General features: G+C 34.3%; 1 protein-coding gene and 1 long non-coding RNA gene across 2 annotated transcripts; one reads left to right on the forward strand and one right to left on the reverse strand.

The window, feature by feature from the left end:
- Window positions 1-1436: 1436 nt before the first annotated feature.
- LOC113766936 lies at window positions 1437-3956 on the forward strand. Its single transcript, XR_003467825.1, has 3 exons — window positions 1437-1601; window positions 1736-1790; window positions 3692-3956. It is a non-coding gene; the product is annotated as an uncharacterized LOC113766936 (long non-coding RNA).
- An 8093-nt stretch (window positions 3957-12049) lies between these two features.
- On the reverse strand, window positions 12050-24891 carry LOC113766504. Its single transcript, XM_027310688.1, has 5 exons — window positions 24851-24891; window positions 24052-24292; window positions 19954-20089; window positions 14061-14193; window positions 12050-13979 (listed from the first exon to the last, which is right to left on the reverse strand). The coding sequence occupies exons 1-5, from the start codon at window positions 24889-24891 to the stop codon at window positions 12050-12052; spliced, it is 2481 nt and encodes an 826-aa protein (XP_027166489.1).
- Window positions 24892-26347: the final 1456 nt, after the last annotated feature.

Here is a 26347-nt window from a genome sequence, read left to right on the forward strand (position 1 = left end):
TCCAGGTCAACAGGTATTCACCGATCCTTTGAGAGAGGCCTTTAGTTTCTCTCTGGTATCTTTCCTGACGATGGGATATCAGGAAAGAGTTGTTTTGTGGTATTAGGAAATACGACAACTAAAACGATACCTTGACCTGGGGACCATAACCCTATTTATAGGTAACATTCCTATTACCTTTTGGAGCCCTATTTCAGGCCATCATTGAAATAGGAACCCATAAGTTTCTACACATTAAAGGGCCCACATCCTATTAGATACATTAAACCCAAACTATATTTGATCACTTTAATTGGGTTTAACCTTAATTGACAGTTTGCAATACATAATTATTCACATATAAGTCCAATGTTGGATTAAGGATCCAACACCCAAGAAAAAAAAAAAGAAAAAAAAAACTGATGACAGAAGGTTGATTTCTCGAGGTCCCTTCTTTTCTTTTATTTTTATTCATAAAATCAAAAGAGAAAAAGAACAAAAAACTGAGATTAGATCCTATGTTATTATTAAATTTGATTGATTTCAATTAGACCCTACGGGAAACAGACCCATTTCTTGTTTCTGACGTTCGCAAGAGTTCCATCAAATGCATATGCAAGTAGGGTTGTCATTGCGATCACGTTGAAACTAAGTATTAATTGGATTGGGCAGAGTTTGAATCTATTAGATAGTGCCAAATATGGACCTTTTTCTAAATTAATCCTAGATAGTTATTTAGTTATCATTTTGGCTTTAGCTCAATGTTTACTTTTTGTTCTATTAGATGTATGACTTTTCATTTTCCTTTTTTCATTTTGGGTGAAACAGGGCTCGGCATGAATTGTGTCTCTATTTACTAGAATTACATTGTGTTTATTAGTAGAGATTGATGTGTTTTATCCTAATTAGCATGGTCTCGTATTCAACTTGTATTGCATGCCTTTTTATTTGAATATTCAGTTCTAGTTCCTACTTCATCATTTTCTTCTTAACTGTATTCGAGTGCACTAATGAATAACAAAGGCCATTTTTATATAAAGCTTAATCTGCTTCTCCTTAATTATGAAGTGCAATATTGGTACATTTCAAGCCATTTGATATTTTATGTAGATTCTTGAAAGGAAGATACTTTAACACCAAAAGGACCATCCACAGATGGGAGAAAATTATTAAATGGAGGAAAGGGCATGGAACAGACACTATATTGGAGGTAATAGGTTGATATCATTATTTGTTCTTTTAAAGAATGCTGACTTTCAAAGTTTGACTTTCCTGGCCATATAGTTGCAAAGAAAGAGCGCATTTTCCAGTTTTTTTCCTGTTTCCTAGCCAAACATTTTACTGCTGACAGCTTTGTAACTGTCATATTTATGCTTGTAATCTCCTAGCATCTCAGTCTTTTGCATCTTACTAGGTGATCTCTTGCATAATTTTTGAATTGGGAAATGCGCTTTGTCAATAGTGACTGGTGTGCCTTGACTCTTGATGCCTGCCTCTATGGATACCTGGGACTTCGAATTTTAAGAGCTAGAAATTCTGTAGCATTATCCTCAAGGCTATCATGGAGTTGGCAGGGCAGTGTGGCCAGTTCATATTGAAAATGCTAGGACAAGTGCACCCGGGTATACCAATGCTTTACTTATTATTGTCACTATGAACATGAGGTAGAGTGTTCTCACTTTCTTCGTCAGATGAAGAAGTGAGCTTTCATGCTAATGAGATCTACTTTTTCTCTTTGTTTTTCAATTTGAAACAGAGTAATAAGCATTTGTTGATTAGGCATTGGTTGGCTGCATTGACAGATAATTCAGGTAACTTGAGGTTTTAATTCTCAGTTTTCTATTATTTTGGTTGATTGAAGCTTACCTGATAATTACAAGGTGTGCCTGGCTTTTTGATAGAATTCTGTGGATAAAAATTTCTTGCTTAACTTTCTGGAGAGTACTTTTATATAGAAAATCGGTATTCATATTTTTGCAGCTTTTATGTTATGAGAAGTTTGACCGTGCTTGTATGCATTCATGATTATTTGCTATGCAAAGGTGTAATGTTGAGAAACTTGATATTTAGTATGATGGGTTAGTTGAGGATAAAACGCAATCAACCTAGTAGTCACAGCAAGTCAGGCTGTAGAAGGTTTGACTTTTAATAGGAAATCTCTGGTTTCATTCTTTCAAGGGAACCTCTTGCCAGACACTAATTGCACTTATGGGTAATAAATTTGAAAGCAAAAAATATTGGGTGACTTAAGCTTTTAATCTACTTTCTTTCTTGCTATATATCTTTTTTTGGGTGCTAGGATCTTGAAAATTAATCAGCTGATTGGTCCAATTCAATTTGCACTATCTCAGAAACCTGTTGCTTTTAACACCTAGGACTTTAACTTTTTTATCCTTTTATAATCACATCTTCTTTCCTCAGACAATCATCTAGGAGAAATGACTATTTATCTTTTCCTTTTTCTCTCTCTCTTTTTTCTTGTACAAGAAAGAGGTGAGATTTATGGATAAAATGGTTGAGATATTTTTTTCATAACATATAATGGTTAAAAGGTGTTTTGATTAGGTTTTTTGTTGTAAGTTCTTGACCCTGTAAGATGTTAAAATCATGTTACTTTTGATTTTGTTTAGCATATGTGATAATTTCAATGTGTGACATTCTTTTTGATAGAATTTGATAGACAAAAATTTGTTGCTTAACTTTCTCGAGAGAGTACTTTTACTGTGTAGAAATTCAGTATTTGTATTTTTTTCAGCTTTTATGTTATGAGAAGTATGACCACCGTACTCATGTGGATTCATGATTGCTTGCTATTCAAAGGTGTAATATTAAGAAGCTTGACATTCAGTATGACAGGTTAGATGAGGATAGAGTGCAATCAACCTAGTAGGCACTGCTGAGTCAAGCTGTACAAGACTCGACAATAGGAAATTTCTGGTGTTGTACTTTCACAAGCAGCTGTTGCCAGACACTAATTGCAGTTTATAGTTAATAAAACTGAGAGGTTTCGCCTGCTTTTGTAAAAGGCACTTACAGTAAATGATTTACCCATCTTCACTTAAAGATGTGGGGTTTTTCTTTCTTCCATGTCTGAATGTTGCTTCAGCAATGAAATAGGACTGGCACTTATATTCAGCTTACTTTTTATTCCTTTCTTCTGAATTATGGGGGCATATTGGGAGATAAAGTCTTCGCCATCTTATTTTATTGTTACTTTGGACTTTAGCTGATCGGTGCACAGGATATGGTCTTAACTTTTGGAGTGCACTATTAATGTGTTTAAATACGTCCTGCATCTTTAATTATTAGAATTTTTACAACAGAAGTTAATTTTTAACTTCTGTGAATATGACCACAAAATGTTGACATATGCTATGAATGCAGTCAATAGTCTTCTTGACATGAAGCCCTGCAAGGTGAATCTTTAAGTGGTTGATATTTATGCCAATAATTAGCAACACATTTTTTAGAATGTTGTGTTTTCTAGGGAATATAGCTAGTGTGTAATTAATGTTTCCTACTTGATGATTTGCATGGTGATTCAGAGCGCAGCATTGCTTACCTGGGAAAATGATGATAACTATATTGTTTTGTCCAGCAAAATATTTGATAAGTATCTTATGTTGTAGACTTGTAGGGGTGTGTGTGTTTTTCCTTTCTTTTTTTTCCCTTCTTTTTCTTCATGTATGATCTTATCTTTATATGGTTACAGGGATGTTCACACAAAGTCTTCAGCTACATCTGGTGACAGAGATGACTGCTCAAAATTTGCAGCCAACTTATTGTTCTTTCTAAGTGCTTTAAAGCCTTGCACAAACGGAGATTGTATTCATTTAGAGAGGAGGAATGCTGTAAATGAGGCTTGTCATGAATGGCCTGGAGCAAATAACTCAAGCATTAATTTTTCCATCCTAAGGTACTTTGCTCATTAGTTTTCACCAAGAACTTAACTAAACACTATGCCAAGATTGAAAATCTTACAAAGCATTATACAAACTATACTTGTTTTTTCTTGTCATGCACTTCATAGTACCTCAACATAAAAGGAACCCATTCCTGACAATCTAATTTTCTCCTTCCTAGATTCATTTTTCATCTCCCTTTGGTGTGCTATTCAGTTATTTTTAAGAACATTGTGAGGATAGTTATTAGGACATCAATCTAAAGTCACTAGCCATCCCATGTAAAGTGAGTAAAAGGTGTTAGCTGACTAAATAAATGACTATTAATTCCGAGTGCAGCAATAACCCTTATTCTTACATTCATTAACTTTTACTTTGTTTTGATTTGCAAGTCAAAGTCCGTATTACCTAGTCAGTCATAACAAAATCTTTTACTTGTTATCTCACTTAGAACTTTACGCAAATTTAGCATAACAAAATTTTGAAGACCAAGAAAATTCAGTATTACCTCTTGGATTCTTCTTCAAACACTTAGTAGACGAAGCTGAAAAGCTCAATATTTCAACTAAACAAAATTTCGGCCAGACTTAGATTTTCAGTTTTTAATATCAAGATATATGAACACGGAGCTTCACCATCAACAGCATTGTTCTTGTTTATGGAGCCTTGAGTAATTAAAGGGTTAATTCCACTTTGTCCCCCCAAACTTTAGACGATTACCCACTTAAGTCCCTAAACTTCAAAATGGGACACTTAAGTCCCTAAACTTATAAATACCTTCCACTTAAGTCTCTGAACTTATAAAATTGGACACTTAAATCCCTAAACCCTTATAAAATGGGATACTTCGACCACCAACGGCATTCAGGATTTGTTAACAATTTTCCTTAAGTGGGAGGTATTTATAAGTTTAGGGACTTAAGTGTCCCATTTTGAATTTTAGGGACTTAAGTGGGTAATCGTTCAAAGTTTGGGGGGACAAAGTGGAATTAACCCGTAATTAAATGACATCTTAATCTATACGGAAGTACCAATTGCCATCATTAACGTGCTTTTCAACCTAGAAGTTTTTCCATTTTTTGCAACAAGGTAAAGTTTGTCCTAAGGCCATCTTTCCATGAAGGAACTCGCATTCTACAAAAACTTTTGCTCCTTTGGTCAACAAGACATAAATTTCACCACTTACAATACACAAAAGGAGGAAAGTGAAAAAATAAAAAGAAAAAATAAGGAAGAAGAGATATTTTTCAAACAAGAGAAGATCACACAGACTTTTTCTCAAACAACTCGATGATAATTCCAAAACAAAGCTAACAACACTGAATCTAAATCATAAATTCATCCTTAAACAATGGAAGAAAAAAACAGCTTAAAATTCGACAATACCCAGCAAGATATTCACCAAAAAAATTAAGAAACAAAGCAACCAAAATAAAAACAAAATAAGGGAAATGCAGAAATCTGACCTGACAACAACATTAAGCTTAATCTTTTCCTTCTTCTTTCTCCTCACATCTTAGGCCGCTTCTTCTTCCTACGGCTCCCAAATTGTTCTCTCTTGAGCTCAGGAAAGACCAATTTTTTTTTTCATGATAGAAGAAAAGTGAAAATATGATATGGTGGGATGCATTTAAATACTAAATAGTAGTGGTGCCTAACGGATAGTAGTTTCCATTTCCACGCGCACGTTCTCGAGACCGTGGCGCCGCCTCCCGAGATTTATTAAAATTTTAGAAAGATCCCCTAGGTTTAAAAACATTAAATGCATACCACCATTTTCAAGCTTCCAAACTAAAGACCTTATGCTACAACGAAAAATTTTTCAACCCAATTTGGATAGCTATTTTTGTTCATTCAAAAATCTTTTCTTGCTTCATAAAGATGTTTCTAATAATCTTTTTATTTTCTCAACTATTTTTTTGTTTCACATATATCATATCCTAACAAGTGTTACATTACTATTTTAAAAAAAAATCTCAAATAATCTTCCATCAAATGGACTTTTTTTAATGTAAAGTTTAAACCAAAAAATAAAAATTATTTTGCTTTGCTTGCCAACCACTATTCTATCCTCTTCTATTTTGATCTCAATTTGGCAATCCAAATCTTGATCCTGATTTCCTATCTTCCTATCTTCTATACCTTCTCAATATTTTCTTTTGAAGTTGACTTGGCAACTTCTCTCCTTGTAATTCTTTTTTTTTTTTTTTTTAGAAAAAGGCATAATAACACTTAAATGCTTCTTAAATAGTGCAAACCATTTTAGAAGAAAAACTATGAAGAGTTACTATAATAATCCCTTACTTGCCATATCAACTAGTCAATAACCTAACCACAAACTAATTTACAGTGTGTTCTTAAGAGTTCTTTTCTTTTAATCTCAAAGCTAGGTGAATGTGGTCACCAAAATATAATAGCGAAAAGATCAAAAGATGCAGGATGCACGGTTTGAACCCCTGACCTATAGTCCAAAAAGAGATTTTAAATCTATTTTAGTGGCCAACTTACCCACAATAACCTGGTTATTTAGCATCATTCATTGATCACATTTTCTATTAGGGTTTGGTTAAGAAGTGCCTTGGAGGCACTCGTTAAGATAGTTTCAAGTGTTAATTGTTTAACAAGAGTGAAAATAAATCGAGAAAGTATCTAATTAGAGGGGATCAATTAATTATGAGTGTGTGTATTCACATAATAAGTTAAATGTAATTTAGATTCGTAATAAGTGTCCCAGGCATCGTCAAAAAGATCTTCTCTTTTAAGAACAAATGACCGTCTACACACTTAAAGACTACAACTGTTTCCTTCCATTAGTATTTATATCGATACTATCCTACCAGCCAATGCGATTACTTCCTTCAATCAAGTATTCTTTCTCTTCCATCTAGCAATGTCCTTCCAACAAGACCAATTATTTTCTTTTCTTTAAAGATTGTAACTGCAAATGCTACTTTACTCTTTTGCATGGTTACGATCAAAAGAAAGAGAGAGTGACAGCGAATGTAAAGGTATTGCTGATAGAAGAAGAACGACATTTTGCCATATCAAGTCCTCTTCAAGTAATACACATACTAAGGATTGGATGTGTTTTTTCTAGTACGATTTTGCCGTAGTATAATATGCTTATTAACTTGTAGAATTTAATCATATTATGATGCGGTGACAGCCTAGTAATTTAACCATATTGGTATTTTTTTTTTTTAGTATGTTTTATTGGTATTTCCTTTATGGTTTTGAGTGTGTCAGCAGACATGTGCATATAGCAAGAAAGAAAACAAATGATTATTCTAGCTTACTTAATTGTTCCAGCATCTGTCTTCATGTTTCTCCAGTGATCATGCTTGGCTATAAGTTGCAACTTGTTCTAATTAATATGGACAAAAAATGACAATCCAATAGACTATTTTTCAAAGTCATCAAAGATTGCCAAACTTTTGAAAGTCATTAAAGGTTTCCAAATGTTTAGCAAAACAAATAATTTTTCCAAATTAAGTGAATTTATAACATTCTGGACTTTTCTAATTCAAAGACTTTCCCGAAATAATGTCCTTGTTAAAATGAAAACTTTCCTAATTTGACTCTTTTTAATTGTTGAGTTTCCAAAAAATAGGAATTTTCTAAACAAGATTTCTTTCCAAAGTTGGGAAGAGTTTCCAAAATGGTAAATTTCCAAAATATGGAAACATTTTAAAATAGAAAACTTACCTAAAAGGAAAGTTCTAAATATGAAAATTTTACTTGTCTAGGGATGAATTAATCAATAACGAAATGTTTATTTCAATTAATAAATAAGGAAATGTTTATTTGTGATAATAAACATTCAATGTATATAAAGCAATAGAGTTATGTGGTCTTTCTCTAGCATTAGAGGGTAATGATCAAGAACCAAACGGGATTTTCTATCAAGCTCATTGAACTGAGTGGGATTTACTCCTTCATGTTTTAGTATATACTCTTTTACAAATAATAGATACCAAAAAGTTATTTTTCTAATGAAAATGAATCTCATATCGCTATAATTGCTGCATTTAAAATGTTCCTTGCTATGGAAGTTGTATGCATATCCATAATTTGCTCTGACCAAATGTAAATGAACCTTAAAAAGACTGACAATCATGACATAATCGAAAATGACTATAGTACTGCTAATGTCAATGTGAAGTATAAGATATTATTCAATGTTGGTAAAGAAGTCTTTGGAGGTCTCTTTGCCTACCTATTCTAATAAGTCAATCATTAGACTGAATACTCAGCAGCGATAAAGACGTGTATCTGTTAAGAGTTAGTGAATCCTTAATGAATTATACGTTTAATTATTTGATCTAATCCTTAAAGAACTGTTTACTTAAAGTGAATCGCGTGCTATGTGCTCAGGTACTTGAAAAGTGTATGCATGTGTATGTGTGTGTGTGCATATGGATGTGCGTGCATGTGTGTATATACATACACATGTTTGCATGTGTGTGTGCATACAATCCATGGGACATACATATGTACAAAACTCGCTCTTTTTAAGATCTTATTGATCAACTGGGCACAAATTGAAGAAATGTAAATTTGATGAACACCCATTAGTTGGCAAGTTGAAGATACAACAAGTTTTAGTCCCAATGGTGATACTGTTTAACCAGAACATCCATATCCAAAAATTTAGTGATTCTAGAAGATAGTAATTGAAATATTGGATAATTTCAAAAACCATCCCTAACGTTTCTGAAAGTTTCACTTTCTTCTTCTAAGGTTTTAAAAATCTCATTTACCCCCCTATTAGTCATTTAGGACCCAACACTTACATCACTGATGGCCAAAAGAATCTATTGCCCTTATTATTTAGTATATTTTACACACATATGTGATGCAGAAGAGTTAAGTGTTTGCTAACTACATTAACCATAATTTGGATTGTAAAAAGTTAATTAATTTGTCATCTAAAAATAGAGCCAATACTAGGTGTACCTTTTTAATCTTTATATACTTGATAAATTAAATGATTTAGACATGAAAAATAGTTATGCAGTGTACAAACTAAATTAACCATAATTTGAAATTAAAAAAGAAAAAGAAAATCTAATTTGGCACCTAAAAAGGGATCCAATACTAGGCATCCTTTTTCCAATTTATGTACTTGACAAATAAAAGCAATAAAATACAAAGAGATTTCTTATGGGCTAATTTTTCTTATAATCGTGGTGATAACAAGAATTTTAACGTATCAAAAACATTTTTATTAAATTTTGAAATTTCTTATTTTTTGTTATGGATGATTCAAAATTTTTTATTAAATTTTGAAAGTTGTTATTTTTTGTTATGTGTAGCAATGGCCCCATAAGTGAACTATCAAGTTAGATCAATTATCTAATCTAACTAGTATAATAGTTGAGGGGCACTTTTGGTATAAATAAATCTTTTCTCACCTAAAATTACTTTTGCATTGTTGCTTTTTTTGAATTGGGCGGAATTGTTACAAGAAAATTAGTTTCAAGAGAGGTTAGTGATATTTTCGAAACCTCAAGAGAGGGCAATGAAACTATCACAAACCTCTGGTGATGTTTTTGAAATTATCCCTTGAAATATTGGATCTTAAAATGCACAAGAGTATAGGATTTAGTTGCGAAAAGCCGTACAGTACCTACCAATAGTGGTATTCATGAGTCTTATAGCTCACTAATTAAAAGGCAACTAATTTGCTAAATCTACAAATTTGATGCCAAATCTACAAATAAGGAGTCCTGATACATTGCAATCATCAGTATGAACAGTCGTAAGAGTGTACATAATACATAGGGTTAGAAAATAAAAGCATTTGCATTGAAATTTAGAATGGAACAAGCAAGTCCAGTATTCCGCAAAACACCATAAGCAAGCCAACTAATTATAAGTAACGTTTTTATCAATCAACGTACTATAGACATTTAAAACAAGAACAAAAAAAAAGTTTAGAAAAACCACTATACACTAACTGATCAAATTCACAAGTCAAATGGTGTATAGCATACTTGGTGCATGGGAAGCCTTCAACTAACCATTTTTTTTTTCTTTATGTCTTTCAGAGTTGAGAAAGAAATACGCTAGATTTGGATAATTAGATCATGAGATAAAAAAGGTCATTGATGAATCATGGATAAAATGGTAAAACAATCATATGATGATTGAATAATTAAGTAGTTTAGCTCGTTATTTATTTGCAAATGTATAGTCGTTAATTTCAATACTAAGTTCAAGAAATAGCAGTGGCCTTACAAATATTTTCGATTGTCACAAACAAGGAAACAAAAGGGCACTATTTTTTTTTTTAAGAGAAGAGTGAGATAAAAGCGGGGAAATGCTCAGAAGTCAAGGAGAAGAAACTTGAATGAATCTAAGGCCCCGTTTGATAAGTGAGTTTTTTTTTGTGTTTGTCTAAAATTTTACTGTAACTTACTATAAAAGTTTTTAAAACATTTTTTGAAGTGTGTGTTTTTTTTTTTTGAATATTTTGAAGTGTATAGTTTAAAAATTTTGAGAAGTTTTTTGATATTACTGTAGCTAAAATTTTTTAAAAACTTGTAACAGACAAATTTGGCAAAAAAGTTATCTACCAAACAAGGCCTAAGTCTACTAGAAAGTTCTGTTTTTTGGTCATTACTTCATAATTAGAGTATAAGAGGAAAAATCATAACAAATAAAGATTAGGGTACTATGCTCTTATTTCACGAATGGCTTTCTTCACGTTTCATTTCTCATCATCCTTCTTTCTCTTGAATCTGTCTTGAAATTTGATTAAAGTTGCATAGAAGATTGGGTGGATTTAACAAATCCAATTCCATCCTAGACAGTAGACAAGTTCAGGAATTCACCTACATAATCACTGATATTCACCAAAGGAATGCTCTTGGATTCAACCACATTAACTCGATACATTCTTATTTTAAAAACTTTGCAAAAGCAGAAATAGAGGCAATAATCCAACATCAAACCTTGGCATGCACACGAGAGCTAGACACCAAAAAGAAAGAAAGAAAATGAATGAAAGGTAGACAAATAACAAACTAAAAATAAAGAAGAAAAAAAAAATCTAAAAACTCAAAACTAAAGGCACTAGTACCATGACTGCTCCCCCCACACCTAAATCCTACATTGTCCTCAATGAAGGTAATAAAGTAATTAAAGTGAAGAGAACAATGAAACTTCCCTCTCGAGTGACGAAGGGATAGGCGGGAACGGTGGAGGAAAACCGATGTGGCGAAAGTATGCACCCAAGTGCTGAGACATCTTAACTCAGTTCAACCAGCAAATGCAAAACTCTTCACAGAAGAAGGTAACCAACGAAATAGGACAGTAGCGGGGACGGAACGAGGGAGAGAGAGAGAGGGATGGCGCGGTCGCTACTGCTGCTGGCGGTGGCGGCAGACAGAGGAGCTGTCAGCGAAGAGAGGTTGAAGACGTGGGTTGCGGCTGATGGCCGCAGATCGAAGAGAGAGGGAGAGAGCTCGCGGCGTAGGTGGAGCTGGTGGGAGGACGTTTGCGGGTGGCGGCTCGGCTCTCGGTCGGCGTGCGCAGAGAGAAGGGGAGCAGCGGCGAAGAAAGAAAGAAAAGAGAAAGGAAAAAAAAAGAGAAAGAAAGAAGAAGAAGAAAGGAAAGGAAAAAGAAAGAAAAGAAAAGAAGGAAAAGAAAAAGAATTTTTTTTTTTTTTTTAAGAAAGGAAATAGCTACGGTTAAGAGAGAGAAAAAAAAAATTTTGTTTTTTTTTATATATTTTTTTTATGTTTTTTTTTCTTACCTTTCCCGCGAACTTGACGCGGGCACGCCATGAGAGCAAGAGAGCTCTCTGACCGTGAACTTCCTGGGCATCATGACGCGGGCACGTCATGAGAGCAAGAGAGCTTTCTGACGATTCTGATCGTGAGCTCTCTATACGTTATAACGCGGGCGCGTCATGCGGGCAGGAACCCCTTCTGACAATTCTGACCGTGAGCGTTCCACACATCATCACGTGGGCGCGTCATGACCGAAGAACACCTACAAATCAGCACAAACGAAAATTGACACCCAAAATCAGTCAAATTCAAGAAAAACATATTTAAACTATCACACGAAATCAAACAAACAACTAAAAGAAACAATTGGGTTGCCTCTCAATGAGCGCCTTTTTTTTTTTATGTCTTTGGCTAGACATTGAACACCACTCTTCAATCTGGGTGTAACTCAATTTTCCTGGAAATCGGTGGCCTTCCTCCAGGATCCAAATAGCCTTTGAGTGCAGCCTTCTTTCTTAATTTTCTACTCCTTTTCACTTCATACAGTGCTTTCATCCCCTTATAGTTGTTCTCAGTAAGTTTGAATTTATTCCTACAAGCAAACTCAGAAAATTCTTGCACAGAGGGATTAATAGCATGAATAGCAAACACAGGGTGAGAGTTAACAGGATGTTCCATTGTATCGAAAATATTAAAGTGGACTAATTCTCCATCAAATTCCATGGATAATGTACCCTTATTAACGTCAATTTTTATCTGTGTTGTGCTCAAAAAGGGTCTACCTAGTAGCAAAGGTGAGGGGTCAGGGGAATGATCATCATCCATGTCAAGTACATAAAAGTTAGCTGGGAATATCAATTCATTAACTTTAACCAGCACATCCTCGACCAACCCATTAGGGTATGCATTTGTTCGGTCAGCTAATTGAATTATTATCTCGGTTTCTTTTAATGGACCGAGATTCAGAGAGGCATACATAGATTTTGGCATTACATTGATCGATACTCCTAAGTCCAGCAAGGTATTTCTAATCAGAGTATTACCTATCTTGCATGGGACAGTAAACCTACCTGGATCCCTACACTTTGGTGGTAGCTTTCTTTGGAGAACTACTGACACATTCTCCCCAACAATAACTCGTTCATCTCCCCTCAGCCTCCTTCGATTGACACATAGGTCCCTCAGAAATTTTGCATACTTCGGCACTTGCTTGATGGCGTCTAGTACGGGGATATTGATCTCTACCTTGCGAAACACCTCCAGGATCTCTTTCTCCTTGTCCTGCTTATTCGATTTTTCCAACCTGCAAGGAAATGGAGGGGGATTAGTTTTAACTGTAATTACTGGGTTTGGAAGTACCTTTAGATCTGCACCATTGCTGTCCTCCCTCTCAAGTTCATTTTCGATCTTTTCCTCATCCTTATTCTTAGGGATCATAGGTTCAGACCCCTGAATTTCCTTCCCGCTCCTTAAAGTCATTGCGCTTACGTTCTTCAGGTTCAGTTCAGGTTGGGATGGCAATCTTCCATTTACTTGGGACTCCAAACGGTTGATTTTTGTGGCCATTTGACTCAACTGATTTCTTATTGCCTGCATTTCGGAGTCCGTCCTTTGCTGATTTTGCGTAATGGTTGCTTCTGTCCTTTGCTGATTTTGTGTAATGGTTGCCATCATCTGTTTCATCATCTCCTCCAAAGATGGACCAGAGCTTGGGGGCGGAGGTGGTCGGGGTTGGTATTGCTGTTGGTACTCTGGTTGCTTATTTGGTACGGAATTGGACTGCCTGTTCCCTCCATAACTGAGGTTGGGGTGGTCCCTCCAACCAGGATTGTAGGTGTTTGAATATGGGTCATATTGATTCCTTGGCGCGGGCGCGTAACCAGCCAAGTTCACTTGCTCCACATTTTCTTCTTGAATCATTGGACACATGTCTGTCGAATGACCCATACCAGGGCAAATCCCGCATACCCTGGCTTGTGATGCATTTCTCACAGCCAGTTGCCTAACAAACGCGGTCAACTCAGTTAGCTGCTGCTGCATAGAGGGTGTCTCTACCTCATTCACCTTACGTATTGAGACATCCTCTCTTGTACCGAATTGTTGTGAATTCTCTGTCATCCCCTCTATTAACTCCCGTGCTTCCTGAGGGGTTTTGTTCACCAGTGCCCCCCCACTTTCAGCATCAATGATGCTCCTGTCTCTAAAGAGGAGCCCCTCATAAAAATACTGAATGAGCAACTGCTCACTTATCTGGTGCTGGGGACACTTGTGCAACAAGTTCTTGAACCGTTCCCAATACTCATAGAGTGACTCCCCTGAATGCTGCTTGATCCCACAAATTTCTTTCCTTAGACTTGCAGCCCTGGACGCAGGAAAATATTTATCCAAAAATTTTTTCTTCAATTGGTCCCACGTGGTGATGCTACCTGGTGACAGGTAGTACAGCCAATCCTTCGCAGAATCTTTCAAGGAGAAGAGGAATGCCCTCATTTTAATCTGCTCTTCTGTAACTCCCGGAGGCTTCATACTATTGCACACGACATCAAACTCCAGCAGATGCTTATACGGCTCTTCACCTGGTAAACCATGAAAAGAGGGTAAAAGTTGAATTAGACCTGATTTCAATTCAAATGAAGTGTTTTCACTCAAACTCGGGAAAGTAATGCATAAAGGCTGCTGATTTAAATCAGGTGCAGCCAACTCCCTTAATGTTCGTGCATTAGCCATGGGGATTTCTTCTTGCTCCGAGTCACTCGAAGTGTCACCAAACGAATCTGTTGGGTCAACTCCTGGCTCAGGTCTCTGAGATGCAGCACTGGAGTGCTCCTCTCTGAGCTGTCTGGTTTCCTTTCTCGTTCTACGCGCGGTCTTCTCTACCTCAGGGTCAAAAATCAAATCACCTGTACGAGAAGATCGAGGCATACACTAGAAGAAAATCAGAAAATTAGGACAAAAAAATGAATGTAAAAAGAAACAAATAATAACGCCAGTCCCCGGCAGCGGCACCAAAAATTGACAGGTTGTCGAAGCCTGTGCAATAATAAAACCTGTTCAAACTAAAAATAATTTCTGTAGACAGTGGTAAGTAGGGTCGTATCCACAGGGATTGGGTATACTTGTTTCTTAAGAAATTCAGAGTAACACATGGGGTGATTTTGTAGGAATGATAACAAGCAAATAAATTCAAATAAGAAAATGGAAATAAAAATAAATAACTGACTGGAAATTAAACAATAATTCACTGAACTCGGAGTAACACTAATTAAAGGCCTGAATCAAATAAAACAAGAAAACAATTAAGAATAAAATCAAGTAGGCAACTAAAAATCAAATGGCAATTCACTAAAACCAAGATAATATTAATTAATGAGCTAGCCAAGAAGTAACTCCAGCAATGGTTCACCTAATTGATCATTGATGCAAGCCAATTCCAATTATTTACTGATAAATAAGTTATAACTGCCAAGCAAGCGATGACAGTCAACCCCTCCTTATTGTGTCGGTGATCAAGGTACGCCCGTTAATCACTGCTCTAATTAAGAAATAATCCTAGGTACGCCCGTAAGATTTAATTTTCCAATTACCTTACGTATTAGAGGAGCCCTATTCTAGCCAAATAACGCACTACCAGAGTTATTTCAGATTAGCCAGCGTATCCCCCTGACACAAATCAAATCATGCCAGTCGTCACTATTTCAGGACAATTAAACAATTACGGATTTAATGCCCTAATTGACAATAGGTTACCAAATCAATTAATTATCCGGATCCAAGACAATCAATGAATTAAACAACCATAAACATAGCAATCAGGAAATATGCGGATACCAATAAATAAAAGGAAAAGATTGAATTAAAACGATCTCACAATTTTTAGGCGAGTCAGAGCCTTCGTTGCTCCTTGACTAGAATTGAAAAATTAGCTCATAATTGATGAACTAAACCCATACAAAATTGGAAAGAGAGCTGCGGCCATCAGTTGGGCAATGGACAAATTCAATTCAATAGAAGAAATAATGAAAAATGAAGTTGCAGCGGATGATTTAATGTCTTCACTTGTCTGCCCATGCGAAGGAAGAAAAAGAAACTGCTACAAGCCAAGAGGACGAAAAGTTAAGCTTTTCCCCCAATTCTTTCTCCTGACATCCGTGGAGAATTATTACCAAAAGCTAAGGAGAAAAGTCAAAGGCTAGGAATGCTAAAATGCTGCCATGCGTAAGAGAGGCAAAAAGAAATCCTCTTGGAAAGGTCAACAATTCATCCTAAGCTACAGACGAAAGACTCAGAATCAAACCCCCTAATCCTCTGCAATTTCTGGTTTTTATCTCCTACTTCCCTCCTGATGTGCGGCGGCTCACTGCCGAAAAGAAGACTTCGGCCCAATTTGCCCAACGAGGCTCACGTTTTGTTGTTCCAAAAATACCCTGGGTTAAGCTCTATTACTTGGACTCTTTTTCTATCAAATTGGTATTTGTTATCATATTTTCGTTCTACTCCCTGAAATAAATGTGAAATATCAAAAATGAGTAGAATCTAACAATTAATCCACATCAGGTCAAATAATAGGGAAACTTAATAATAAAATAAATAGATAAAATGCAACCTATCAATCTGTCTTGAAATTTGATTAAAGTTGCATAGAAGATTGGGTGGATTTAACAAATCCAATTCCATCCTAGACAGTAGACAAGTTCAGGAACCTAAAGAAATCATCCTGTTAGCTTTTTGCTTATGAAATCATCCCACAAGTTTTTGCTAATTCTTTCATAATCAGTTAAAAATTCTTAAAACATGCAAGATTGAGAAGACATGAAAACCTTACTACTATAACCAAATTGAATGCAGTCGCTAGCACACTTGCATTAATTGAGCCTACATTCCACAGACTACTATAACCAAATTGAATTTCATTCAATTAACATTTCCATATTTAACCGACTAATATATTAGCCCATGAAAAAGTAAATTTCTTCCGTTTTTAATTTGGAATATGCAATCAAGAGACAATCAATTTCCCGCAAAGTAAAAGGTGTACTAAGTCAAAAACCTATCAAACAATTTCATGCATTTTTTAAGATAAAAAGCTATTGCAATCGTTTCAGATACATTTTTTCTCTAGAAGTATAGTTTTACATGCTTTATTAGGACACACGTAATATTTGATAGTTGTTTTTAACAAATTTGCATTTTTCTACAAAAAAAGGAAATAAAAATATTTACATTTTGTTCTCTTTTTTTGGTGATAAATTTGGGTGAATAAACCACAATTTCTTCCTTTTTTCCAATTATTATTCTCTTCTCGGTTTATTCTATTATAAAGCGTGGCAAATGATAAAATATATAAAAAATTACATAGGAAAAATTGACATAATATGAGAAATAAATGAGTCACTTAGATAATAAGTATAACTAAAATCAGTTTATCAATTTTTTGACTATTTGTGTATGAGAATTGAACAAATGAAATTTTCTAGGTCAATTAATATAGATTGGTAGAAATGGATCTCAAGTTGGAAAGTTAAGAAGCTTTCATATACCCAAAGGTTGTATGTGATTTATTTATTTAAGGAAAAAATCACATACAATCATCTAACACTCTATTGATAGAAAATGGAGAGAGTATAATGGAAAGGAGCCCAATCCGATAATAGGCTCCTCTCCGTTACCCTCTTCCCTCCAATTTTCCTCAATGCATTCTTAAATTAGTGAAACATGTATTACGTATTTATAAATGGTTGGGATTACCTCTAGCTAACCATATTCTAAACTATAAATAATTATCAAACATTATATTTGACATCTATCCAATTCGAATTATCTATTAAGAATAGTACTCAACCTTCTTACTTATAATCTGATTCCATAATGAAGAAAGTTCATAACTTTTTTATTCAAAAAATTGATTGCATCTGTCAAGGATTTTTTTTTTTTAAAGATTAGAATTGATTTTTTTTTTTTACTTTGGAAAAAAGTAAAAGAATAAAAAAAAGAAAAAAAGGTATTTATGAAAAATCTTATTCAGCTTATAAAAAAAGAAAATTTTCGTTATTTAATATGAATTGCTCATCCTTTTGGCTTTCTTTTTTCTCAAATTTAATAAATGAGGAAAATCCTAGATTATATTACAAAATATTTTTTAAAAAATAAAAGTTTCATTTTTTTATTGTGAATCCAAAAAATATTTATTGAATCCAGAAATTATAGTTTTACCATTTAAATTGTCTACTAATTGCTGCAGTCTTATCTTATTCAACCTGCTGTCTAGCTTTTTGCTTTCATTGGAAGTATAGCAACAATTGAAAAAGCATATTCATCTAGTTTACAAAGTTCCAACAAATAAAAATAAAATGAATTTAAAGAACAGTGAAAATTCAGCTAGTTTATATCTTTTCCTGACTTAAAAAAAAGGAAGAATTGAAAATAAGAGAAATAGATACTTATGAAAATTTTATGCATCCCATAAACCAACTAATTTTTAGTTCATCAATTTCATTTTTTTTGGGGCCCTTTTATGATTTGATGAATGTCTTTTCTACTTGTTACTATAGTCCAAGTGAAAACTACTGCTGAATAGCAATTACGATGACAACTAGGAGATACAAAATTTAAATGTTGAAGCTCGAATTTTGGGATTCAAGGATGGACAAAAATTTAAAGACAATAAAGATTATTAAGATTCATAATCAAAATCAACATGAAAATTGAATTTTTGTATGGTTCCATGTTACAAAAGCTAGGTTTACTTGGCTTGTTGATTTAAAAAAAAAAAGAAAAGAGAAAGAATGAGCACCAAAATTAATCAAAAATCAAATTTCTTTTTTGTTTATGGGATGTGTAAGATTTTTTATATATGACTACAGCTTATGCTATTTTCGTTTCTTTTACCTTTTTAAGAGTGAAGAAAAGATATATTAGTTGCAATCCTGATAAATGCAACTAATTGGAACTTTCCTTAGCAAATAACATTAATAGGATGATGTCAGTTAACATCCCACAATTAAGATTAAGAAACATAGTTAGACAAAAGTAATCCTAATCTTTTATTGGCGGGAAGTGTGATAGAGAGGAGTCTAGTCCCTTTGCAATCATTAGTATAAATGGTCATAAAATTAGTGTACATTATAATTTTTACATAAGCTTAAAAAAAAGAAACATTTGCATAGAAATTTTGCATGGGAAAAGGTAGTTTATACAAAGAAGTTCAGTAGTCCACAAAGCACCATAAGCAAGATAGCCAATTAACACTTTTACCAAGCAATGTACTATACACACCTAAAATAACAACAACAAAAGAGAATTTTAAAAACCTATTTTAGATTAAGGGAAAATCAAACCAATAGTCCCTCACATATTAGTTTTGTACCTTTTACGTCCCTTTCGTATAAAATAATGAATTTTCATCCCTCACATATTAGCTTTGTACCTCTATGTCTCTCACATATAAAATGATAATTTTTGGTCCTTTAAAAATAAAAATGCACATTTCTAGTCCTTGGGCTCATTTCTATTTGTATTCTTACTGAAAAAGAAAAAATCACATGTATTTCATGTCTCACAAACTGTAGAGACAAAATAAAAAACACAATGAAAAAAGGAAAAATGTCCCTCACATTTCTTTCTTCTTTGTCTTATTTTTTGACAAAAAATTTGATAGTAGCCATGGTTGCCTCTAGCCACTGTGTTGGCAATGGATCGCCACCACTTCAGTCACAAATTTCACCGAAATTCAAAATGATAAATTTGGGTAAAAAAATAGAAAAATACACTAGCGGGTAGAGTTTTCCACAACTAATATCGAGAAAAAAAAAAGCACTAGTTTTTTTCTATTAGCTAGAGGTGGCAATATGGATAAATGATTCATAATTGGTTTTGACTTAATGGATGGTGGATGAAATTTATCCAATCCATTTAGATCCATTTAATAAATGGATCTAAATGGATGGATCTAAATGGATTAAATAAAAACCAATTATCCATTTATAATCCATTTAAATATTTTTGTTACTTTTTTTTTGTATTACCATTTCTTGTAAATTCAAGCCACAAAATACCACGGATGTAAATTCAAGCAAAATGAACCTTCATTTCACTAAAAAACTATCTGAAATTATTATTATTATTATATATATATGTATATATATATTACATATTACAGAGTAGCCATATATTGCAAACTAGCCCAAACAATAGAAGTCCTGCATAGACCGTATGTAGGGTATCTACAAAAATACCAACACTGGCTTTTATTCGTACTCACACAACACTTGCAATGTCTACTACTAAAGCCACGGATGACTTTTGAGCTCAACATCTAGTAATCAGGTGCATGGGTGTACCAAGCAGGGCATGTTCCCTTTGTCCTGAGTAATCTGGCAAACGGTGAATCTGGCATTCTGGCTCTCTCTTCTTCTTCTTCTTCAACGTTCTCAGCGGAATTTCATCAAGCGCTTCATAAACATAATAAGCAGAGTGCTAGTCACAACACCTTCATGAATTGCTAAACAAATTAGTCTTGTTTAATGAATCCCGACCCCAAATAGATATTGCGAGCTTGTAATATAAAAATGTAGAGAAAAAAGAAGGGAAGGAAACGGAAGGAAATGAAGAAAGGAAGTGGGGAGGCTGAACCGCAAATTCTGTGGTGCCAGGTTACTATTCACGGGGACGGCTTTTTCACACCCCAACTGCAATTTTAGGATGGCTCCCTTTTTAGTCATTTCCTTTCCCTCTCTTTTATTTGGTTTTTAAGTAAATGGATATATATGATTTTTGTGGATAATCCATATAAATCCATGTAATTTAATGGTTTTACTTTGGTCAACCATTTAAAACCAATACTATAAATGGATAATCCATTATCCATTTAATTATGGATTATATGGATGGATAAATGGATTTCAATCCAAATTGCCGCTTCTACTATTAGCTATATGAGTATAGAAAAAAAAAACTAATATTGAAATCAAATTCTACCCACCGGTGTTTTTTATTCATATTCATTTACTTTTAGATCAAAAACTAATATAAAATAGATTTTACACAAAAAAACTAAGCGGGAAACCAATTTTTGGTGAAATATTATGATTGAAAGTTGTGGCAGTCGATAGTAACATTGCTAATACGATAGATGGAGGTAACCATGGCTACTACAATATTCTTGGTTAGAAGAATATGATGATGAAGAAAGAAATATGAGAGATATTGTTCCATTTATTCTTACGGTCTGCCTATTTGGCCCTTGAAGTTTGTGAGGCATGATTCACACATGATTTTTTTCTTCACAAGAATATGAGTAAAAATAAGTCGAGAGACTAAAAATTTTTCATTTGTGAGGAATGAAAAGTTATCATTTCATACATGAGGGATAAAAAACGATTATTTTATATGTAAGGGATGTAAAAAATACAAAATCAATATGTGAGGAACAATTTATTTGATTTTTTGTAGACTAATAAATCAAACAAACAAGTCAAATGTTGAATACTATACTTGGTGCGTGGGAAGCCTTCAAGAAACCATTTTTTTTCTTTTCTATTTTTTTGAGTTGAGGAAGCATTATGCCACATTTGAATAATTAGTCTATGAGATAAAAAAGGGCCATTGAAGAATCATGGATATAAAATGGCAAAAGAATCATACAATGATGGAGTTAGTATATTAGCTCGTTATTTATTTTAAAATGAATATTGGGTCATTTCAATGCCAAGCTAAAGACGTAGCAGTGGCCTTACAAGTACTTTGAGGTACCGCAGGCAACGAAACAAAAAGGACATAAAAATAAAAATAAATAAATAAAAAGAGTGAATTCAAAGCTGGGAAAATGTTAAGGTTTTGTGAAGAAGATGGATGGTGGTTTGGGTTGGGCCTTTAGGATGCTTTTAGCAAGGGAGAATGTATCTAAGCCTACTGGTATCAGTTCTTATTTCTGGTCACCACTGCAATGGCTTAATAAATAATGTCAATGGTGTTATCTTCCTGTTTCACAAGTGGCTTCCTTCATGTTTCATTTGTCACAATCCTTCTTTCTCTTGAATCTGTGAAGAAATTTGGTTAAAGTTATATAGAACTTTGAGCGAATCTATTGTCAACTGGGTAAATTTAGTGGGGTTCTCCATTGTCTTGATCATACCTGTTCCATTAATTATGGTACCCTATCATAATAATTTGTCTATGGTACAGGACTAATGTATTTGATAGAAATTGTTATATAGATTGTAAAAATTAGCCTTCGACATCATAATAAAGCATATTTGCATAACATAACCACCATAACCAGAACAAGTAATTACTCCTCAACCCTCACCAAACAAATAACATCATCAAGTAGTATTTTCCACTTTAAAGAGATTAAATATTTTTTCTTTTGAGGAATCAATTTCCGTCTTAGATGCTAGACACGTTCAAGGGCCTAAAGAAATCATCCTGCTAGCCTTTTGCACTTGAAATCATCCCACAAGTTTTTGCTAATTGTTTGATAATCAGTTAGCGATTCTAAAAACGTGCAAGATTGAGGAAACATGAAAACCTCACTACCATGATCAAATTGAATGTAGTCACTAGTACACTTGCAGTAATTGAGCCAATTCCACAGATCAGAAATCACATGCATTTCCTGACGATGGCTTTCTTCTAAGAAACAATCCAAGGCCAAAATTTCTTTATTTGAACTTTGTTGAAACACAGCAGAATTTTACAAAGTTGCAGCAGGTGAAACAGATGAACAGTGCTTGTATACATATGTTAATATCTACATGTTTAAATTTAGTTTCTAAACATGTAATTTTAGGATCTAACTTGTTTCGCTAAGAATTTTTAATGCACCGAGATTGCATGTCTTGGATCATAATAAAAGATTTTTCAGAAGGTGTGTGTAATCCTTGCTTTCTCTCTAAAGCTCTGCTCATTGAAAGTCAGGGACAAGGTTAATAGTTAGTCAGATTAGCCTAAAAACACAAAAAAAAAAAGGGTAAAATGCATCTGTCAGATGCATCCACCATGAATGACCGCGTTAAATGAGTCTGAGTTTTGTAATTTTAACCACACAAGAACATATGTATTGTTGGAATGGTTTGTAAAATGAAATAGAAATATGGGTTGTTGGAGCAAAGAAACTCAGAACCTTTGGACAAAACTAGACACAAGATCCGTGAGTGGATCCTTGACGATCCGTCTGTGGATCCAGATCCGGCTATGATTCTAGGCTTGGTGAGCTGAATTCTAGCAACGGATTGAGTCCAAGGAGTTTTCTATTCTGTGGTCACAATTTGCGAAGCAAATTTGGTTCTAAGCAAGAGTGATCCGTCCGAGACTCTGAGGCTCTTTTGGCATAGTGGACCCATGACCAGATCCGCAGTTGTGAAGGTGGTTCCATCCGCCAATCCTTCTCAGAAGTTAAAAAGTTTCTGAAATGGTTTTGACACTTTCTATCCAACTAGCAAAATATGATCGTGCTTGCGCACGGTGGAAAAATATTTTTGAATATGCCCAGTAAAAGTTAACAATGATAAAAATTGTGCTTAATTAGTTGTTAATTTCTTAAGGAGAATACTTTTTAGTAGTATAATTCAGTAGTTGAAAATAAATTGCATACATGTTTTAGGCGTTAGGAAAGAATGAAGCGGTACTATAATAAAGCATCTTAGCAAAAGATGGATGCAACCTCGAAGCCAACAAATGGGTAAATGGTGGTATAGGTAAACGATTAACAAGAATGAAACTTGTCTAAAGCAAATAATTCTAAATGGTGGTATAGGTAAACGACTAACAAGAATGTTTGGATAGAGTATTATTTGAAATATTATTTGGAATAATTACTGTAGCACTTTTTGTGATATGATGTATGTGAGATAAAAAGGTGGTTGAGAATATAAAAAGGTGGATTGAAAAATGTGTTTATGATACAAACGAAATATTATTTGGGATAAGTTTTGTATCCAAACACTTTAAGATTCTATCTTGATAAGAAAAGCATTTATCCTTAACTTAAATAGTAGCTAACATGACAACTAATTTTACACTGGCAAGCTGATCAGTCTATCCTACTTGCAAGTTGGCCACAATCTTTGGAAATTGAGCAAAACTCATGCGCTCCGTTACAATTGTTTTTTACCCTCGCTCAACTCTGAGAAAGTTAAAAAAAAAAACCAAGAAGCTAATCTAAATACATGTGTATCAAATGTAGCAAGAGTGACAAATCATTCCCATCTGAATTAACTTGCCCTGTAACGTTCAATGGATCATTCTACATAACACAATTGAGCCATTGGATCTGGAATTAAATTGCCCTGTAACGTTCAATGGATCATTCTCCATTAACACAATTGAGCCATTGGTACTGCACACAACTCCACTGTTGCCGTAGTTGCCTCCATTTTCACCAGCTCTAGGCAGGATTTACCTTCAAACCTTTTCGCCATAACCAACTATAAGCTTGCCTTAACAATCACATCAATCCCATGTGCCACCAAGTTAATAAGTACAGCTCCATCAAAGTTCACTTTCATCAATTCCCAAATTCGGACTGTATTAATTTGCTGAGACCACTGCTGACACATTCCACCCGCTACACTCGTTTTCCCTAATTCTCCAAGTAAACTAATTCCAAAAGGAAACCGTTGCAAAGGATCCTTAGCTTGACTCATCATGAAGCACAACATTCCTAATGGATTTGATTTTCTGTAAAGTTATTGAGTAAAATAGATGCAATTAAAAAGATAGCAACAGGGAAAATAACATAGCTAAATAAAATTTAACACGCGTGGAGTAAAAAATTAATTTAAGAATTTTAATATTTACAATAATGGATTAAAATCTATATCCAAAACTAATAGGTAGCGCTCACCCTTTGTAGCAACACAAGATCAAACATAAGTAATTTTCTATTACACTGTATATTGGCTAATATTTACAGCCTTATAACACAATGCAAATCTTTTCAGCCGGAATCCCTCAAATTTAAACAATAAATTTGATGAAAGGTAGACTGCAAAACTTCCAAATAGTTCATGTTTGCATTGTCAACCGAACAGCAAATATAGGACTCTAATAGCAAAGCAACAAGTGAAAACACAACTACATACGCATATACCACCAATGGCACTTCAGGAGAAACAGGAAGACGCTTAACAAATTTGCTTCATGGTTCAAGCACTGAATTACAATAACAAACTATTGGTACCTAAATTTGATCGTGATGTTAATCTAAAAATGTGAAGCTTATTGCACCAGAAATACCTCATCTTTTTAAGGGGTCCTGCAATTTCCTGGATACCCATCTGTATTGATACGACTTGGAGAGAGAGCTCTTTTTGTTATTCAAATGGATTTATGAAGGTTGTGCTATTAGCTGCTGGTTTATGTTTTGCTTTCTTCTTACATGGTAGAGAATCGACTCTTCACAGCATTATCAATCCTATTTGTACAGACGAAAATTAGGCCACACCAATGAATACCTTTTATGACTAAGTCTAAACTGCTCAGAATTATTGAAATACTGAAAAAGTAGATCTGATCACCTTGCATCAATACTTGCCTAAAAACAATCTTGCAATTTTAGTCCATCTGTTCGCAAATATCTTGTAGGCTTGCATATCATGTTTAGATTTCAGAAATTTAATAAGATTGGTGAAATTATGCAACCAATCCTAGATCCAATGTCATGTAATGGATAAATCAATTTAGCATATTTGAAGTCAGGGAAAAAAATGGAAGCAAACATGAATAACATCCTCCAGTTACTCTATCCACTCATTTCATAAAACTGGATGATTCCATAAAGACGAAAATGTCGCAAAGGCCCCATAATGTGCGAATAGCCAATAGCAGCAAACTAAGGTAAAAAACAGATGATACAAGGGTAAAAGCAAGCAATAGTTAGATTCCTAGAAGCAAGTAATAAATGTTTAAGCATTCTAGATAACAGAAAATATCTAAAAATCAATTACAATGGCCCTCAAGCAAGCCCTGCCCATATCAGAAGTCAGAACATTTATTAATTTTAAATTTAATCCATGGCAACCCAAATAACCATTTCCATTCTATAGAAACAAAAAAAATGAGGGAAACTGTGATAGTAAGCCAGTTATTCAGAGGTTGAGTACGTAAAGTACAACATGAACTTAAGCACCTAAGATCCAAAGGTCTGGTTGCTTAAAGAAAAGACGCACAAAATCTAACCTGAGAGCAAGCTTTGGTGTCGTTCACCCCTTCACTTCCCCTCGCTTTCTCTTCATGGCTTTGGTGTCGTTCAAGAGCCCTAGCAAGCTTAGACTGCCGGAATATGCCATGGCAATGAAGTTAGTTCCAAGGATTCTTTGAAGTCAAATTCGGGCGACTTCAGGAAAGCATTCAGCATGATTGATGGGTTAATTTCTCGTCCCCTTTTCTCCAGATTGTCCATTGATTGATTAAGGAAGGGGAGCTTTTATCCCGTCAATGTAGAAGACTGAAGTTTAATATGAAAAGAGATGATGATCATGGCAGTGGGTCATAACAATTGTCTGGGGTTTTTAGAGAGGGAAAAATGGAGAGGCATGAAGGAGGTTGAGTTGCAAATGGTGATTTTTGAGAAATGAGAAAAGAAAGAGAAGATGCAAATGGTAAGAGAGGAAGGAGGTGAATAAAACGAGGCTTTTGCCTCGAGCCCCTTAAAGCTAAAGCATCGTTCCTTTTTTATGCTTTTCATATAGACATACTTTGATTGTGTGTTTATCGGGTTGCTCTGTGTATCCC

The sequence above is a fragment of the Coffea eugenioides genome, chromosome 3 (genome assembly GCF_003713205.1).
Source record: "Coffea eugenioides isolate CCC68of chromosome 3, Ceug_1.0, whole genome shotgun sequence".
Classification (NCBI taxonomy): Eukaryota; Viridiplantae; Streptophyta; class Magnoliopsida; order Gentianales; family Rubiaceae; genus Coffea; species Coffea eugenioides.

What these genes read in the sequence shown, in the direction of transcription:
- LOC113766504 (XM_027310688.1), bottom strand. Translation starts at nt 24,891, where the DNA reads ATGGGTATCCAGGAAATTGCAGGACCCCTTAAAAAGATGAG. An exon ending in GGATTGATGTGATTGTTAAG is followed by an intron (nt 20,090 to 24,051) that starts GCAAGCTTATAG and finishes TGTTGTGACTAG; the next exon opens with CACTCTGCTTATTATGTTTA. An exon ending in GATTCTGCGAAGGATTGGCT is followed by an intron (nt 13,980 to 14,060) that starts GTACTACCTGTC and finishes TCCTGCGTCCAG; the next exon opens with GGCTGCAAGTCTAAGGAAAG.